Consider the following 17647-nt stretch of genomic DNA (forward strand, 5'->3'; position numbering starts at 1 on the left):
CACACCCGGACACACAGCACAGCAAGGGAAATCCCCGGGAGGCAGAAAAACAAAGCGAAAGCCCGCAGCAGGTGTGTGAGGCTGTGAGCTCCTGGAAGGTATGGGGGGCTGATCTCAGTAAACATGGGGCTTGACTTTGACAGCCACGCCAGAGAAGATGAGGCTCTGAGCTCTTGCAAAGAGTCGGCCTCCGGTCAATGGGACCCTACACATCTGGGAATGCGTGCGACTCCAACATCAGATCACACTCAAACACCTAAAGGGCCTGACGCAGCCCCCCAGTGACCAAGGCCACTTGAAGCCTTTCCCTGGGGTATCTGTAGGCCCTGCTCTTCCTGGGCATCCCGGAAAGAAGCCGGGTGTGGGGGATAGATGGGAAAGGGTGACCCTCTAGAAAGCCAGCTAAGAGGCTCCAGCAAGACTTGGTAACCAGATGCCCCAAGGCCCCTTGGTTGGCTGTTGATTTCCAGCCACCTGCAACAGAAACTGTTAATAATTTTGTGCTTCCACATTCCGAAGTGTCACCTTCTGTCTGAGGCCTTTGTGGATCACCCTACTTAAAACTGCATGCGCCCCAGCACTCCCTGGACCCCTTCGCTGCTGCATTTTTCTCCATAGCATTTAGCTCTGTGTCTGTATTCGCTAGATAGCATATGTTTACATTACTTATTGCCTGCACCACTCCCGTGTCAGCTCCATGAACGCAGGGATTCTTGTCCCTTTGGCTCACTGATGTGTTTCTAGTGCCTAGAACAGTGCATACAGTAGGTGTACACGTAGTAGGTCCTTCATCAATATTTGCTGGATAAATCTGCGAATAATGACAACAGCACTAACAGTTTTATGTGCCTGATTTACAGTCTTCACAGCAGCCCTAGGAGATAGGGATAGAAATTGTCCCCATTCCCCAGGTGAGGAAAGTGAGGCTCAGAGAGGTTACGTAGGGACACCTGGGTGGCTCAGTTGGTTAGGCATCTGACTCTTGGCTTTGGCTCAGGTCATGGTCTCAGGGTCGTGAGGTCAAGCCCCACGTTGGGCTCTGTGCTCAGTGCAGAGTCTGCTTGAGATTCTGTCTCTCTCTCTTTCTGTTCCCCCCCTTCCTCTGCCCCTCCCCCTGCTCACTCATACCTTCTTTCTTGCTCTTGCTCCAAAATAAATAAATCTTTTTTTTTTTTTAAGAGCGAGGTTATGTACCTGGCCTAAGGTCACACACAGAGTAAGTGGCTGGACCTGGACTCATATCAATTCAAAGATAGACTTTAACATATCTGAAATGGAGGTGCATGTCAGGGTCAACGAGATTGCTGTCAACCAAGACGCAGTCACCAAAAAAAAGAGAAAAGAAAAAAGTCTTTGGGAGCCTGTGAACGAGCTTGAACATCATCGGACGTGTTCTGTCGCTTCGGCAGGTGGTTTGCATTGTTTGGAACTCTCGTGTATTGAGCCTCATCGTCGAAACATCTTCCAAGACACTGGGCGATGATTCCGGTTACGGATGAGAAGTAACTGTGTACCTAGAAATACTTGCAGACAGTAGCGGGGGTCCACTTGATATGAACAAAGCGAATGGTTGTTTTTGGAGGAATAACAGCAGTTCTTGCAAAGCAACAACCAGGAAAGAGGGATTCCCTCCCTTAGACAAAGTTGGGTGAAGTTTCACTCATGACGTACATGGAAAAGGACGGTGTACGCCGGTGGTTCTCAAACTTGACAGGGTGGGTCCTGAGTGGCTTGTCAGAACACAGGTTGCCAGGCTGGGTCCACCCCAGAGGTTCCGATTCATTGCCCTGGGGCAGGGCCTGAGGACCTGCCTTCGTAGCAGGTTCCTCCCTAGGTCCCATGCTGCTGGCTGGGAACCCCACTTTGAGAACCGAGCAGAGCAGTGGAGGCAGGAGCAACAGCCAAACCCCACAGAGGAGATGAACCGTTTCAACAAGAGGCTGGTGTGGTTGATCCAGGCGTCTAAGGGACTTGGCGTGAAGACAGAACATCCGTTTGTCAGAATCTTCCAGCCAACTTTAAACAAAAGCCACTTAACATCCCCGTGTACATGGCAATCGAAACCCTGAAACCATTTACTCGAATAGCAAATGCTGGTAGAACCCAGGTGCTGTTGGATCGACATCAGTGATGCTGTCGTTGCCAGAGGTGCTCAGGAGGGGGAGATAAGGAACCTGGGTTTCCTGGCAGATGCTCAAAGAAATCGAAAATAATTCATTCAATAAATACACAATTTCTAAGGAATTTCATTAAACATAAGGAATATGAAAGCATTGCTTCCTAATAATCGGCAGCTTTTTAATTTATTGTACATATAATAACGGTGCATCTCACAATCTATGAGATCTGAGATTCAAAGAAAGATGATGTTTGTTTTACGAGAAAATATAACTAGCACCGCAGACCTGTGACGTGGATATTACTGCTCGAGGCAAAGCCGAAATAGGTAGTGACGTTAGGCCTGCGCCGATTTCAGTAAGGATCTGCTGTAAATACAGTGGCAGAAATGCCGAAAGTGGTGCCTCAGTGACTCAGATTATGACAGTGGCTCTCAGAGTCATCATTAGGGCCTCTCAGCCTGACAAACTCACCCAACGCACAGACCCCCACTGGTCATATCGACTCCTCCTGTGAAACCAGATCTGCGTGGGACAAATGACGTGTAATAAAGGAAGAAAATATTTCCAAACCCAAACCATAAATTTAGTCAACAAAGTAGTCACGAAAATTTTTATTAGCAGAAAGAGAAATTAGAGGCTGTCTACTTTATCTTTTGTAACGACGAATATAAAGCTAAAGGTGATAAAGTTGTTTGAGCTCTCCTTTTTTCCCCTCTGAAAACTTCAGTAAGAACGCAAGGATTTCTTTTAGGAAAACGTGTGTTTTTAGAGAGTACTTGTAGTTTGGGCCAGAATTCCTTTGATCAGTTTCTTTCCAGCTGTTTGGTAGGATTTTGTGATAAAGCTTATGAAAGTACCAAATGCATTTGGCTGGAGATAGTAGAAAGCTTGCCTGGTATAGACGACAGGGGCATTTCTTGTTTATTTAATAAGTCTAGATTTGGATAGTTCAGAGCTCTGGCTCAACATCAGATTTTCTTTCTCTCCCCTTATGGTTACACAGTGGCTGCCACAGATCCAGGCATCACGTCTTCACTCCAACAAAGACAGGAAATGGGCGACCAGGATGGCAAATGAGCTTTTCCTCAACTGCCTCTTTTTTTTTTTTTTTTTAAATCAGGGAGAAAATCTTTTCCCTGGAGAAGCCCCCCAACATATGTTGTCTAGTGTCTCACTGACTAGAATGGGGTCACAGGATTACCCTTAAGCAGCAAAAGAGACTGGGGAAGCAATTTAGCCTGTTTGTTCTCTAGAAAGGAAGGTAGGCAAAGGGAATAAAGCTTTTGGGTATTCATTTTATGAAATCTAATAATCATCCTGTCTTTTAGTTTCAGCTCCAGAATTTGTTTTTGAACATGGCTATCAAACTTATCTGCCCACGGAAAGCAATGAAAACCAGACAGCCACGGTCATCTCTCTCCCTGCCAAGTCCCGTGCCAAAAAGCCCACAGCACCACCTGCTCAGAAAAGGCTCAACTGTTGCTATCCAGGTAAAGGCGGCATTGTGTCCTGCTTGTGGAGAGGACGCGACGTGGAACAGATTCCAGGGCTGTAGGTCATGAATTCCTGAACTGGAATTAGATGTGCTCTAAACTGGCGGGCTTTAAAATCAGCATCCCCCCCCCCAGCATTTACATCATTACATGCAACCTGTCTCGCTGTCCCTGGTCACTGCGCAGGTGGACTCTAAGACTTTTACAGACACGGGCCTTTGAAATGAGCCTTGCAAAGATCCAGGTTACTGTGAATATTTCTTTCCCTGCTATGGCTTGGGAAGATATCCAGAAAGATTGCAGTTTCCTTTAAAAATAATAATAATAATAACTTTTTATTTGGAAATAATTTCAGACTCACAGAAAAGCTGCAAAAATAGCACAAAAATTTATGTATGCCCTTCATCCAGATTTCCCAAATGTTAACATATTGTATTTGCTTTATCATTCTTTCTGTATATACATACTTTTCCCCAAAAGCCATTTTAGAGTAAGTTGCAGACAGGATATCCCTTTACCCCTAAATACCTCGATGTATATTTCCTAGAACCAAGGAAGTTCTTTTATAAACCACAGCACAATTATCAAAATCAGGAAATTAATATTTAAGGGCATCTGGCTGGCTCAGTCAGAGGAGCATGTGACTCAGTCTTGGGGTTGTGAGTTCAAGCCCCACGTTGGGCAGAGTTTACTGTAAAAAAAAGGAAGTTGGCATTTATACGCACTCTTACCAAACCACTGACCTTATTAAGATTTTACTAACGTCTCACTCATGTTCTCTGTAGCAAAAGAAACACATTTTCCCTGGTTTGGGACCCAGTTCACAATCACACATTGCTTTGACTTTTCCTGTCTCTCTAGTTTCCTTGAATCCTAAACTTTGGTCTTTCATGACCTACAGACATTTTTGCAAAGTACGCCAGTTATTTTGTAAAAAGTTCCTTAGTGTGGGTTTGGCTGATGTTCCCCCAAGATGAGATTGAGGCTCGGCAGTTTGGGCAGGAAGCACAGACGGGGTGTGTGTCCTTCCGAGGGCATCGTATCAGGAGACACTTGAAACCTGTTTGTCCTGCTTACTGGGGTTTACTCTCATCACTTGGTTAAGGAAGTTTCTGCCAGGTTTCTCCATCCTTAGGTTACTATGTTTCCCTTTATAATTAATCTTTTCTTGGCTTTTTAAGGTTGCCAATTCAAGACTGCCTATGGCATGAAGGACATGGAGCGTCATTTAAAAATTCACACTGGTAAGTAACATTTCTGTGGCACATGATCCCAGAGCATGTGCTCTGTGCTAGGAGCCGGGCGTCCGGACAAGTCAGACATGTGATAGGACATGGAACCTCGCTGGTTGTCACGGGATTATAAACACAAATTCAGTAAAAATAAGGTGCTGTTTCTGTACGTGATTTTGGCAGAAAATGTGGAAAGCAATAAAATCCAGTGCTGGAACAGATATGAGCAAACTTAGCTAGTGGAAGTGTGAACGGCTCCAACCATTTTGACAATCTGCCAGAATTAATTAAAACTTAAGTGTACATATTCTTATTTTGAAGAGATGGTCCTATAAATGTGTGTATGTGTAATGATTGCTAAAGAAAGGAAGAAGGGGGAAGAATTGTCCATTTTTTTATGAATCTTTACTGCATCACTGGACACAGAGTGTGTGTGTGTTATTTTTGCCATTTTGAAAGTGAAATTTAATAAATACTTTTTTTTTTTAAAGGAGAGGGTAAGGGGCATCTGGGTGGCTCAGTCAGTTAAGCGTCTGCCTTCAGCTCAGGTCATGATCCCAGGGTCCTGGGATGGAGCCCCGCGTCGGGCTCCCTGCTCACCGGAAACCATCCTCCTTCTCCAGCATCTGGCGGCCGGCCGGTGTGGCAGATACACCGCCTGGCGACCACAGGAGCTAATGGGCCGCTGACAATCATGAGAAATTCCTGTTTGTGGACTTTTAAATTGTCAACATTAACTAACATTTTTATTAATAAAATTATAATCTTTCATACCCTTTTAGGTATATTCTTAAATCCCAGATGTTTACTCTAGAACAGCAGGGATCAGCGTTGGCTGACAACTGATTTTAGCACTTGGCTGTTTAGGATTTAGCCAAAAGATGTTTTTAATATATACAGTAAACAGGGGAAATCCTGACTCACAGCCCATTTCCGTATTCAGTATAAGCCCAAAATCACCAGTCTTCAAAGTCTACTGTGTCTCATTCTTAAATTTTAGCATGCCTATCCTGGACCTAAAAAACGTACAGAATCTACTTTTTCCATCTCTTATTAAGTTAATGGTATATATACTCTCACTGCATAGTGCTGTTTTCCGCTCAATATTGGTCATCTTTCCACCTCACTGGTACATACCTGCTTCATTCTTTTCAGTGGCCAAGTAGGAAACTGGTTCAATAATTTATGGTACGTCCATCCATACTTGAGCTTTTAAAAATCATGTTGTAGCGATGTAACGATGTGACAAGACGATCGAATTATTTTAAGTGCAAGAAAGCAGTCATTGGGGAGGCACTGTTGTGTTTGGCTCAGAAAGCAAGACTGTCATGGGGTCTAATCCCAGTTGTTGAGAGGACTGAGGAAAATCATTGAGAGGCACAGTGTCTTTCAGAAAGTATTTAAATTGATGTTAGCCAAGAAGTTTTTTGTACCCAATACACGCACACACACACACACACAAATAATCGGAGAGATACCCATCAAAAAATCAGCGGTCATTCACAGGTAGTAAGTACATTAGCGAGTACAGATGGAACTGCTGTGACAGAGACCCCACCCAGCTCACACACGTAGGGGTTTCTGACTGTCGGGAGGTGAGCAGGTGGTCTGGAGCAAGTAGGCGGCTCTGTCCTACAAGATCAGCTGGGGACTTAAGTTCCTTCTGGGTCATTAAAATGCATCATGTCACGAGATCCTCCGTCTGCAGGCAAGCTGCCCTCACCTGCCAGTTCACCCCATGTCTTGGAAAGGGCTGGCAGGAAGGGCGGAAAGAGGAGAGTAAAAGGCAAGCAATGTCCCTTTGCAAAAGGGACACATTGACCCTCTCCGCCCTTTCATTGGCAGGGACCCGCCGCAGAATGGTTCCTGGCTGCCGGGGGGCTGGGGAAGGTGGCCTTGAGCTGCTCAGTCTGGAGCTCTCCGAAAACTTAGAGCCTCTGAGCTTTAGGGTGTGTCTCTGAAAAAAAGGGAGAAGGACAGAACGGAACGAGACCATGAACAGTTCCTCATTTTACTTAGCTCTCCTTTAGACAGTGGAGTCGCCTTCTGTTTTTAATTAATAAGGAATCCATATTCGATGTAGGAAAAACTAGAAAATGGCAAGAGGCAAAAGAGAAGAAACTCCCCCCCTCTCCCAAGATGTTAGCCCTTGGCAAGCGTTCTATCTAGCTTTGGGGCTTTCCGGACTATTCTTCGGTGACCGCGTGTTCCTCTTATCCTAAGGCAGGAGGGGGGACGGAAGCCTTTTTCTTCTTCCCTGTTGTTTTCTGATGCCACCTGTGTGTGTGTTTGAAGGAGACAAGCCCCACAAGTGCGAAGTCTGCGGCAAGTGCTTCAGCCGGAAGGATAAGCTCAAGACGCACATGCGTTGCCACACGGGCGTGAAGCCGTACAAGTGCAAGACGTGTGACTACGCGGCGGCCGACAGCAGCAGCCTCAACAAGCACCTCCGCATCCACTCGGACGAGCGGCCCTTCAAGTGCCAGATCTGCCCCTACGCCAGCCGCAACTCCAGCCAGCTCACCGTGCACCTGCGCTCGCACACAGGTAGGTCCCTCCCGCTGCTCTCTCGCCGGGCTCCTCGCCGCCCGCGGCGGAAAAGCGCCTTAACGCACCGGCTCGCGGTCTAAGTCAACGAACGGGGACGTCTGCTCGTTGCGCTGTTTGCGGGGTCCCTTGGCGTCCACCCACGAGTGCCTTTCTCCATCGATGAGGGGAAAAAACATCGAGTTGGTAATCTCATCTGTCTTTACGCCACTTGGTAACTTACTCGCTAGGAAGTGTGGAAGGAGGAGGCGAGCTAAATGAAATCGAGATATAAATACAAACAATGCATTTTTAATGAATGTCCGCATAGTTTCTGCATTCCGGTCATTTTGGAAGTATACTCAGATGAATTGAGCATGGGACAGTGTCATGGAAAAACTCAGCAGCGTAGGTCACTTAACCAATCATGGACGTTTCCTTTTGGCGAGTGTATTAGTTAGCTGTGGATACAGTGATGCTGTGTGACAGTCACTATAAAACCTCGGTGGCAGATTGTAATAAGCAATTATTGCTCACATACTTCAGGTCGAGCCAGTTGGCTAGACACTCTTGATCTTGACTGGCTCAGTCACATGTTGGGGGAGAGGCTAGGTGTCCACTGACCTTGGCTGGAGATGGGCTGCCTGTGGGTTAGCTGGCTGTCCCCTTGCCTTAGCTGGGTGGTCCGGCTCTGCCCCACATGCCTCTCATCCTCCTTTTGGACCAGTGGGCCACCCCAGTCTTGTCCTTCTCATGACAGCGGCAGGGGTACAAGCCAACACGTCCCAGTGGGTAAGCCCATTTCCAGCCTCTGCTTGCCTCCCATTGGCTGAAGCAGGCTATGTGGTGGGGCCTGGCATCAGGGTTGGGGCTGGGCTCACCCACGATGGGAGGTCACCACGAGATGACAGGGCAAAGGCCAGAGGTAGGAGGAAGGGGAAAGAACTGGAACCATTTTTGCAAACTACCACAGTCCACCACGCTGTCACACTACAACTTGGACATGTGGAGGTAATCATGCCTTCCCAAGACCCACATAAGTCACACCCCATCACAGGATCAGGCTCAAACACCAGGATCCCATGATCTTTGCCGGGTCTGGATATGGCTTCTCTTGACTAGAGTTCCTTTGAAGTAAAAAAGACAAGTGGCCTGTTCCTACATTCCCCGTGTACAGTGGTGACACAGAGGCAGGGTAACTCCAGTAATCCTGCTATTGGAAAGGGGAAGAACGGCAGTCACAGCTCCACGGATTCCCAGAATCCCTCTGGGCACATGTCCCCAGGTCTCCTCACTCTGGGGACTGGGCGTGTTCCCTGATGGGGCCTCAGCTCAGCTCCCTGATTCCTGACTCCGCCCACTGCAGCATCCTTCCCTTCAGCTGCCCGAGCCACTTCCGAAACATAGTGGAAAAAGCAGCTTTGCGAAACTTTCTCAGCCTGCTTCCTGCCTACCAAAATTAGGGCTCTTTTCGGCTGATGATGGTGACAGGTTTGCTGGTAGAGCCATGTGCAAAATTTTGTGAGTTTCCTATGTGTCTGTGTGCCGAAAGTCACAATTCCTTCAGAGACTCTCCTTTCCTCTGAATCCAACTGTAGGCACTTTTGGCATATAACCTTCTGTGGCTGAACCCTTGACGTTCTTAGGAATCCTTGTCCAGCTGGAGAACGTACTTGGCACCAAGTTAATTCTTTTGGAGATTTTAACGAAGAACCTTACCTTCACACCCCTCATTTCTCGTTCGGTCTTCCCCTTGAGATCACATCCCTGGATATGACCTTTGTCCCCCAGCTTCTGTCTTTCTTTGAAAATCGTTTGCTGGTTGGAGATGAGAAATGTTATCTAACCCAGCACATCTTTGGTTTGCTCTATTCTCTCGAAATTCCATTTAGAAAATGGCCAGTTCTTGTGTGAGTCTGTCTCTTCCTTATAGGACCTCATCATATGCAGCTCGTGAGGCACTTTCACTGTTCTGCCCGAAATTAATCTCTTTGCTCAAGTCCCAGATTCAATAGGTGTATTATATTCTCTGTCTTCTAACTTACTACAGGTGACAGTTGGACCAAATGTTTGCCATTAAACAGTGTGCCCTGCCACTTCTCCAGTCTTTCCTTGCCGCCCGGTCCCAAAGCCAATGCTACATTATTTTAATCTTCTGTTATGACAGCACTCTTGTTTCTAGATGCCAATCTCTGTATTGGCTATCCATTGTCACACTAATGCAGCGTAACAAATACTCCCACAAAACCTCAGTGGACACCACGACATCCCTTTTCTGTTGGCATGCTGGGGATCAGCGGGGGATCACCTCGGCAGTTCTGATCTTGGCTGGACTCACTTACGTGTCTGGAATCTGCTGTCTGTGAGCAACCTGCCCACTGCTCTTGGCTGCGGGAATCCAGCGCTGCTTCACCTTTCTGTCCCCCTCCTCCTGGGACCAGCACGCGTAGCCAGCCTTGATCTTCTCATGGCGATGGCTGACAGGTGCAGGCAAGCAAAACCCAGTGTACAAGCCCGTTTCAAGGCATTACTCATATCAGGTCTACTGAAGATACCATCAGCCAAATCCAATCACATGGTTGTCGAGGGTCATGGCAGGTCATCCTGCCTCTGTCCGGAGACCACACATAATTGCACACATGGCAGAGGCCGTGGCTACGGGGAGGGAGGCGAGGTGGTGAGACTTTGTAATCTGCTAAAGCAAGTTAAGACATAGGTGTGACCGATGGCCAACTGATTTTCTTCAGAAACCTCCCCGGCCTGTGTTGGAGGAGCAGAAGGACTCACGAAAGTGGTTCTGAATCATTTTGACTCGTAAGGATAAACTTACCATTGATAGTAGCATCTTCAAGTTGGTCTAGAAAAGGTGAATTTTCTAAAAATTTAAATGTGTGCCGTTTATGCAATGTCTCCATAGACTGTTCGTTTCCCTTTTGTAAATCCGTGGCATTTAGACAATTTTACGAATCGTGACGTTAATAGGATTTTGTTTTTATCCTGTCATCGCTTAGATTGACTTCAGCGTCCGTGGTTTTCGTGGCAAGCTAAACTCAAGAAAGGTCTGCCAGCTTAAATATATCAGTTGCTTATTTATTCAACAACATTCATTAAGTCCTCTGAAGGTACTAGACACTGTGAGGGTCACACTGGGGGCAGGAACAAACGTAGTCATTGGCTCTGGAGAGCTCATGGTCCCATGGAACTCTGACTGACCAGCGTACCTCAGTTAAGAAATCTGTGGTTTAAAAAAAAAAAAAAAAAAAGATGACAAAGGGCTTTGAAACCTTTGCTTTCATATCAAAAAGTGTTATTCACTCGGCAACTCAGCTGTGAGATTTGCTTATCTGGTGTTTCTGGGTTTCACCTCTGCTGATGGCTTAAAAAAAACAAAGGCAAAAAAGCTGTCACTAATTTAGGCAGGGGTATAACAGGAAAACTTAGAATATTCTGGAGCAGGGATTCTTCCTCCGGACCCACAGATACCTCCATTCAGGGACCCATGGATAGAATTTAGATGGTCCATGAACTTGGATGGGGGAAAAAATTACATCTTCATTTTCACTAAACCTATATTAAAATTGGGTGTGCCCTTCAGTTAGGAAAATTGGCAACTGATCTTTGTTTTTTGTTTTTTTTTTTTTAGATTTTATTTATTTATTCGACAGAGGTAGAGACAGCCAGCGAGAGAGGGAACACAAGCAGGGGGAGTGGGAGAGGAAGAAGCAGGCTCATAGCGGAGGAGCCTGATGTGGGGCTCGATCCCATAACGCCGGGATCACGCCCTGAGCCGAAGGCAGAGGCTTAACCGCTGTGCCACCCAGGCGCCCCAGCAACTGATTTTTGAATAGTGCTTGTGAACTTGCCACCAGTGGAAATCACAGATCTTTTCATAACAGTTGTTGTAGATCAATCAATATATCATTTATGCTCCTCTCTACTGAGAAATTATTGTAGCTATAAATCCCCCACTAAATCTTCTTATTTAATGCATTAATAAGGCACACATGGGGCACCTGGCTGGCTCAGTTAGGGGGGCATACAACTCTTGATCTTGGGGTTGTGAGTTTGAGCCCCATGTTGGGTGTAAAGATTACTTAAAAAAAAAAAGATTTTAATAAAGCACACACAGTGTTATATCATGAATTTTTTCTTTTAATTTTCTATATAACAATTTCAATAGACTTGGTTTCTTTTGCATTCCTATTGATTTTTATTTTAGTTTACTTTGTGTATTTAAACTTTATTCTAAGAAAGGGTCCGTGGGTTTCACTAAATTGCCGAAAAGGCGTTGCTGGCATAAAAGAGGTTAAGAATAAGATTCCGAGGCAGGAGTCAGCAAACTTTCTGTAAAAGGCCAAATAGGAAATGCAAGCCATACAGTCTCTGTCACAATTACTCACCTCTTTTGTAGCATAAAGCAACCATAAGCAACACATGATCGAATGGGTGTGGCTAAATTCCAGTAAAACTTTATTTAGAAAAACAGGCTGTGGGCCACATTTGGCCCACAGGCTATAGCTTACCATTCCTCGTTGTAGAGTTTAGTGTGCATGGTCTTGGTGGTTTTTAGTCGTACAAAGCATTGTTGAGGTTTGAGCTTCTCAGTTTTCCAGAAGCTTGTTAAATTTGCTTCCTGCCCTCTTTACTTACTTGCATTTATTAAATGGTGATGTTTTAGGCCTTATACCAAAAAAGCCGGAACTCAAGCCCATCTTTGAGCTTATAGCCTAAGAAATAAGAAAGCGAACCTCAGTCATATGCCCAGATAATTACCCAGCACCTAAGAACACCAGCTTTGGAGCCAGCCTGGGTTGGAATCCAAGCCCTGCTACGTACTACTGGGTGACCGTGAACAAGTTAACATAGTCTCTCTAGGCCTCATTTGTACAGTAGTGTTAAGAAATAATACTGATAATAGTACCCACCTCGTGGGAATGTTGGGAGCTTGAAATGAGACCATTCTTGTGGAGTACTCAGCAGAGTGCCTGCCATCTTGGAAGCAACCGAAGACTGTTAGCTGCTACTTTGCTTGCTTCAACAATATTGAAATGGGCGGGGTCACCAATTTGCTTGAACTGTCAGTGCCTTAGATAATTCGGACTTGCCATTCATTGAGGAAACAAATTTGGAGTATCGCGTGCATTCAGATGTTTGCAATTTCACTTTCCCTGCTCATCTTTCAGCGACCGTGAATTAAAAAAAAAAAAAAATCAAGCAGCTGGATTTCGTAACTTCACAAGAACGCAGCTGGCAATGTGGGATAAATAAATTTTGTGCAATAAACACGTCTTTATTAATAAAAATCTGCATGAAGTGTAAGCTGGGCATTGCAATCGCTTTGTAAAGACTATTCTGATGAGTGAGCATGGAGCTGACTGATTCCAAAATGTGTCCTCGAATCTGTTACAACATGTAACTCAATCAAAATCAACGGATTATGCAAAATGTGCACAACTGTGAACCATTAACTAGCAGCGTGGGCACATTAGCAAAATGAACCATAGCTTGATCATTTTAAAGAACATAAGTATATTCACAAATACTTTAATTTGGGACAATTGAATAGCTCTTTTCCATCTCCCTTTTTTTTTCTTGTGGGTTTTTATAACGGTGCTGGTGGTTTAGGTTTGGGGAAAGAAAAGAAGTCCCCCCCCCCACACCCCTTTTTTTTTTCTCCCAGGGGCTACTAGCAGCTGCAGTAGGAAGGTCTCCACCCGCCTGCCTTGGTATAAGCGATTTTCTGGTGTGTGCTTCGGGGGGATCCGCTGTGGTTGTTGCCTGCCTGTTCTTATCGAAACTCACCTTGTGTTGACAGGGGACGCCCCCTTCCAGTGCTGGCTCTGTAGCGCCAAGTTCAAAATCAGCTCGGACTTGAAAAGGCACATGCGTGTGCACTCGGGGGAGAAGCCTTTCAAGTGCGAGTTCTGCAATGTCCGCTGCACCATGAAGGGCAACCTCAAGTCGCACATCCGCATCAAGCACAGCGGGAATAACTTCAAGTGTCCGCATTGCGACTTCCTGGGTGACAGCAAAGCCACCCTCCGTAAGCACAGCCGGGTGCACCAGTCCGAGCATCCGGAGAAGTGCTCCGAGTGCAGTTACTCGTGCTCCAGCAAGGCGGCGCTGCGCATCCACGAGCGCATCCACTGCACCGACCGCCCCTTCAAGTGTCACTACTGCAGCTTCGACACCAAGCAGCCCAGCAACCTCAGCAAGCACATGAAGAAGTTCCACGGGGACATGGTGAAGACCGAGGCCCTGGAGAGGAAAGACACGGGCCGGCAGAGCAGCCGGCAGGTGGCCAAGCTGGACGCCAAGAAGACTTTCCACTGTGATATATGCGACGCCTCATTCATGCGCGAGGACTCGCTCCGCAGCCACAAAAGGCAGCACAGTGAGTACAATGAGAATAAGAACTCGGATGTGACGGTCCTGCAGTTCCAGATAGACCCCAGCAAGCAGCCGGCCGCGCCCCTCACCGTGGGCCACCTGCAGGTGCCCCTGCAGCCCAGCCAAGTGCCCCAGTTCAGCGAGGGGCGAGTCAAAATCATCGTCGGGCACCAAGTGCCACAGGCCAACACCATCATCCAGGCGGCGGCCGCCGCGGTGAACATCGTTCCCCCCGCCTTGGTGGCGCAGAACCCGGAGGAACTGCCCGGGAACAGCCGGCTTCAGATTTTGCGCCAGGTCAATCTGATCGCCCCTCCTCAGCCCTCGGGGTGTCCCAGCGAGGCGGGCGCGATGACCCAGCCAGCTGTGCTGCTGACCACGCATGACCAGGCCGACGGGGCCACTCTGCACCAGACTCTTATACCCACAACCCCCGGCAGCCCCCAGGAAGGCTCCGGCAACCAGACTTTCATCACCAGTTCGGGTATTACATGCACTGACTTTGAAGGCCTTAATGCTTTGATTCAGGAGGGGACGGCTGAAGTGACAGTGGTGAGCGACAGAGGTCAGAACATCGCCATGGCCACCACGGCCCCGCCTATATTCTCCTCCTCCTCCCAACAAGAATTGCCCAAGCAGACTTACTCCATCATTCAGGGGGGAGCCCACCCAGCCTTGCTCTGTCCGGCAGATTCCATACCAGATTAGTACCTAAAAACCAGAAGAAAGGGGGGAAAGGAGTGACAAAAACAGGAAGTCCTAAATAGAATTCTGTAAGAGGTTTGCTCCTAATGTTTTTGAGGATTGCTGTGAAACCCCTCCCCTCGTAATAAATTGTAATTTTATACTGCTTACTATAATTTTTTTAGTGCTTGTGATAACATTGAGACCACCTTGGAATCGCCGCGTGCTAACTGTTGTAAATGTTGCCAAGATGATTCCAATTAGGGGCCGGAATTCAGTGTAGTGAATACATTTGTTTTGTCCAGCTTGATTCCCAATTCTGAGAAAGGTTTTTTCCAGTCTCATTAAATTTGTGTGGGAGATGGAGACTTCCCAACCTGTCTGAAGTCACCATTCTGAAATCCCCCCCCCCCCAAGCCTGGGCTATTACTGTTTTAGTACATGGATACAAATCTATTGGCATGAGGACCATTTTCTACATAATGTTACATGGATACTTGACCCCCCCCCCCAAAAAATGTTTAGTGATAATGAGAAAAAAAAGGAATGGTTTCCTAATAAATCGATATGTGAGTAAAATATACTGAATGTTAATGATTCTTTACAGTCAGTATGACTGGGGCATAATGGGGTGTGAATTATCCTATAACTAAAGAGAATTTGAAGAAGCAAAGGCTTTTAGTCCTCTAATTAATATTATACAAATGCCTTACCACCTTCACAGTCAACTTAAGTATGCCTGGTGCCTAAAGTGACCCCATGATACCATTTCCATTTTGAAACTTGAGATCGACGAACTGACATTTCTATTTAGATGCAAATATGATGTGAGTTCCTATAACATTTAGGATGGCTTTCAAGGATGCCATTGTTTTAAATGTCAGTATTGTGCAATCCCAGGGACCAGACGAGTGGGACTGGAAAAGCACCAAGGTTTTTCAGAAGCGTAGGCTCTACTGAGGAAAGGCAAATTCAGTTATTGTTTTAGAATTAAAATGCAGTTTGATCAGTAGGTGGCGCCAGAGAGCAAGCTAGAATTACCCACGCTTGTACCCCAAGCCTTGAACTTCGTTACCTCTGATTTCCAGCCTCTAGCATGATCTTCAGCTCATGGTGGGCTCTTAATACATATTGAATGACTGAAACATGCTCTCACAGAGTGTCAGCAAGGATTGGTGAGGAAAGCGTATTTAAAATGTTACGAGAACCTTTACTTTTTTTAAAAGATTTTATTTATTTGACACAAGGAGAGAGCACAAGCAGGGGGAGTGGAAGGCAGAGGGAGAGGGAATAGCAGACTCCCGGCTGAGCAAGGAGCCCCGTGTGGGGCTCGAACCCAGCACCCTAGGATCATGACCTGAGCCGAAGGCAGTCGTTTAACTGACTGAGCCGCCCAGGTACCCAGAGAACCCTTACATTTTTATCATAGCCCTCATCACTTTCACTTTCCTAGTACACAAACTTATTAAAATTCTCATGCAGATCAACTCACTTTTACATAAAATAGTACTCATCCCCCCCTCCCTTTTTCTTTAATAATAACAAACTAAGGAAATACACAAAACAGTGATGTGGAAACCTTCAGGGTTTGCCTGTTGGAATAGGAAAATCATCTTCCCTTAGGAAATAGTTATAAAGTTCGAGTTGTCTCTTTTCTTTCTTTGATCCTTAATATTTGAACACAATTCTGAGAATTCGGGGGGAAGGGTAGCCACAATTTATTTATTACCATTATAATGAGTCATTAACTATGGTTTGGCAAGAAAATGAAAAAGCTTGCAGTGTGCTATGTTAATATTTTCATAATTTCACAGCTTTAGAATTTGCTTACAGCTCTTTTTTTTTTTTTTTTTAACTGAGAGGGGGAGCACTAGGTGGCGGGGGGCATGGAGGGACAGAGGAGGAGAAAGAGAATCTCAGGCAGGCTCTACCACGCAGAGCCTGACACGAGGCTCTATCTCAGGACCCTGAGATCACGACCTGAGACGAAATCAAGAGTCAGATGCTTAACTGACTGTACAACCCAGGTGTCTCGCCTACAGCTCTTTAAGAAACTATTTATTCAGTTTTAGCCGGGAAACTTCTATCGTCATGAACCTGTTTCCTACATCTTTCTTTCCCAGAATGCCCCTTTCTTCAACTTTTAAAGGATTTTTCCCCCTGATTAGAAATGTAATGTGCATTCAAGGTAGAAAATATGCAAAACACATTATATTCTTTTTAAAGTTGAAGTTGGGGTACTTGGGTGGCTTAGTCGGTTAAGCATCTGACTCTTGGTTTCTGCTCAGGTCAGGATCTTGGGGTCATGGGATCAAGCCCACCTCGGGCTCTGCACTTAGCATCGAGTCTGCTTCAGATTCTCTCTCCCCTCGCCCTTTGTGCCAACCCCCCCTCTCGTGCACACTCTCTCTCAATAAATAAAATATTTTAAAAACAGAAATTAAAAAAATTTAAAATTATAGTTACTAGTAATCTCACTACCTAGACATAAAAATTGTGAGCATTTTGATGGACTTCCTTTTTTGATGGACTTTGTTTCTATGTTTATGTATGTATGGTTTCTACTCCAGTTATAGAGTTGGGTTTGAATCAAACATACTATTTTCTGTGTATATATTTCCTTTTATATATTTATATCTCCAGCTAGCTGCTGCCCTCCCTGCATATATATATACACACAAGCATATGTATATATATATATATATATACACACACATATATACATATATGTGTGTGTGTGTGTGTGTGTATATATACACATAATTGGATTTTTTTTAATAAGCCATAACGGCAAAACTTGTTCCTTGTAATAAACTATATACAGAATTGTACAAAAACCAAGCCAGTCATCTCCAGCACCATTCCTATTCTCCTCTTACCTAAGGTTAGTAATGTTAAGTTTTCTCCGTGTTCATACTGATATACACAGACTCAAAACAATAATGTAGAAAAGGTTTTTTCCTATTTTTCTAGTAATTGTATCATACTATGTATATTTCTCTGCATTTGCTCTTACTATTCCATGTCATAACAGGACTGTGGGTGAATACAAGCTATCTCTAATGTTTTTTTTTTTTTTAAGATTTTATTTATTTATTCGACAGAGAGAGAGACAGCCAGCGAGAGAGGGAACACAAGCAAGGGGAGTGGGAGAGGAAGAAGCAGGCTCATAGGGGAGGAGCCTGATGTGGGGCTCGATCCC

The 17647-nt window shown here is 45.5% G+C and overlaps 1 protein-coding gene across 3 annotated transcripts in view; it reads left to right on the top strand.

The window, feature by feature from the left end:
- ZFP64 (ZFP64 zinc finger protein) overlaps positions 1-17647 on the top strand; it is an 84271-nt gene that overhangs the window by 12839 nt on the left and 53785 nt on the right. For 2 of the 3 annotated variants that reach the window (XM_045808450.2, XM_045808449.2), the window contains exons 3-6: positions 3449-3610; positions 4795-4857; positions 7141-7392; positions 13187-15028. In XM_045808450.2, the coding sequence (XP_045664406.2) occupies positions 3449-3610; positions 4795-4857; positions 7141-7392; positions 13187-14469 (1760 nt within the window). In that variant the 3' untranslated portion in view covers positions 14470-15028. Of the gene's footprint in view, positions 1-3448; positions 3611-4794; positions 4858-7140; positions 7393-13186; positions 15029-17647 lie in introns of those variants that run through there. The other variant, XM_045808451.2, reaches the window with a different exon arrangement.

This window comes from Ursus americanus, chromosome 22 (genome assembly GCF_024610735.1).
Source record: "Ursus americanus isolate L20-20 chromosome 22, mUrsAme1.1.p, whole genome shotgun sequence".
Classification (NCBI taxonomy): Eukaryota; Metazoa; Chordata; class Mammalia; order Carnivora; family Ursidae; genus Ursus; species Ursus americanus.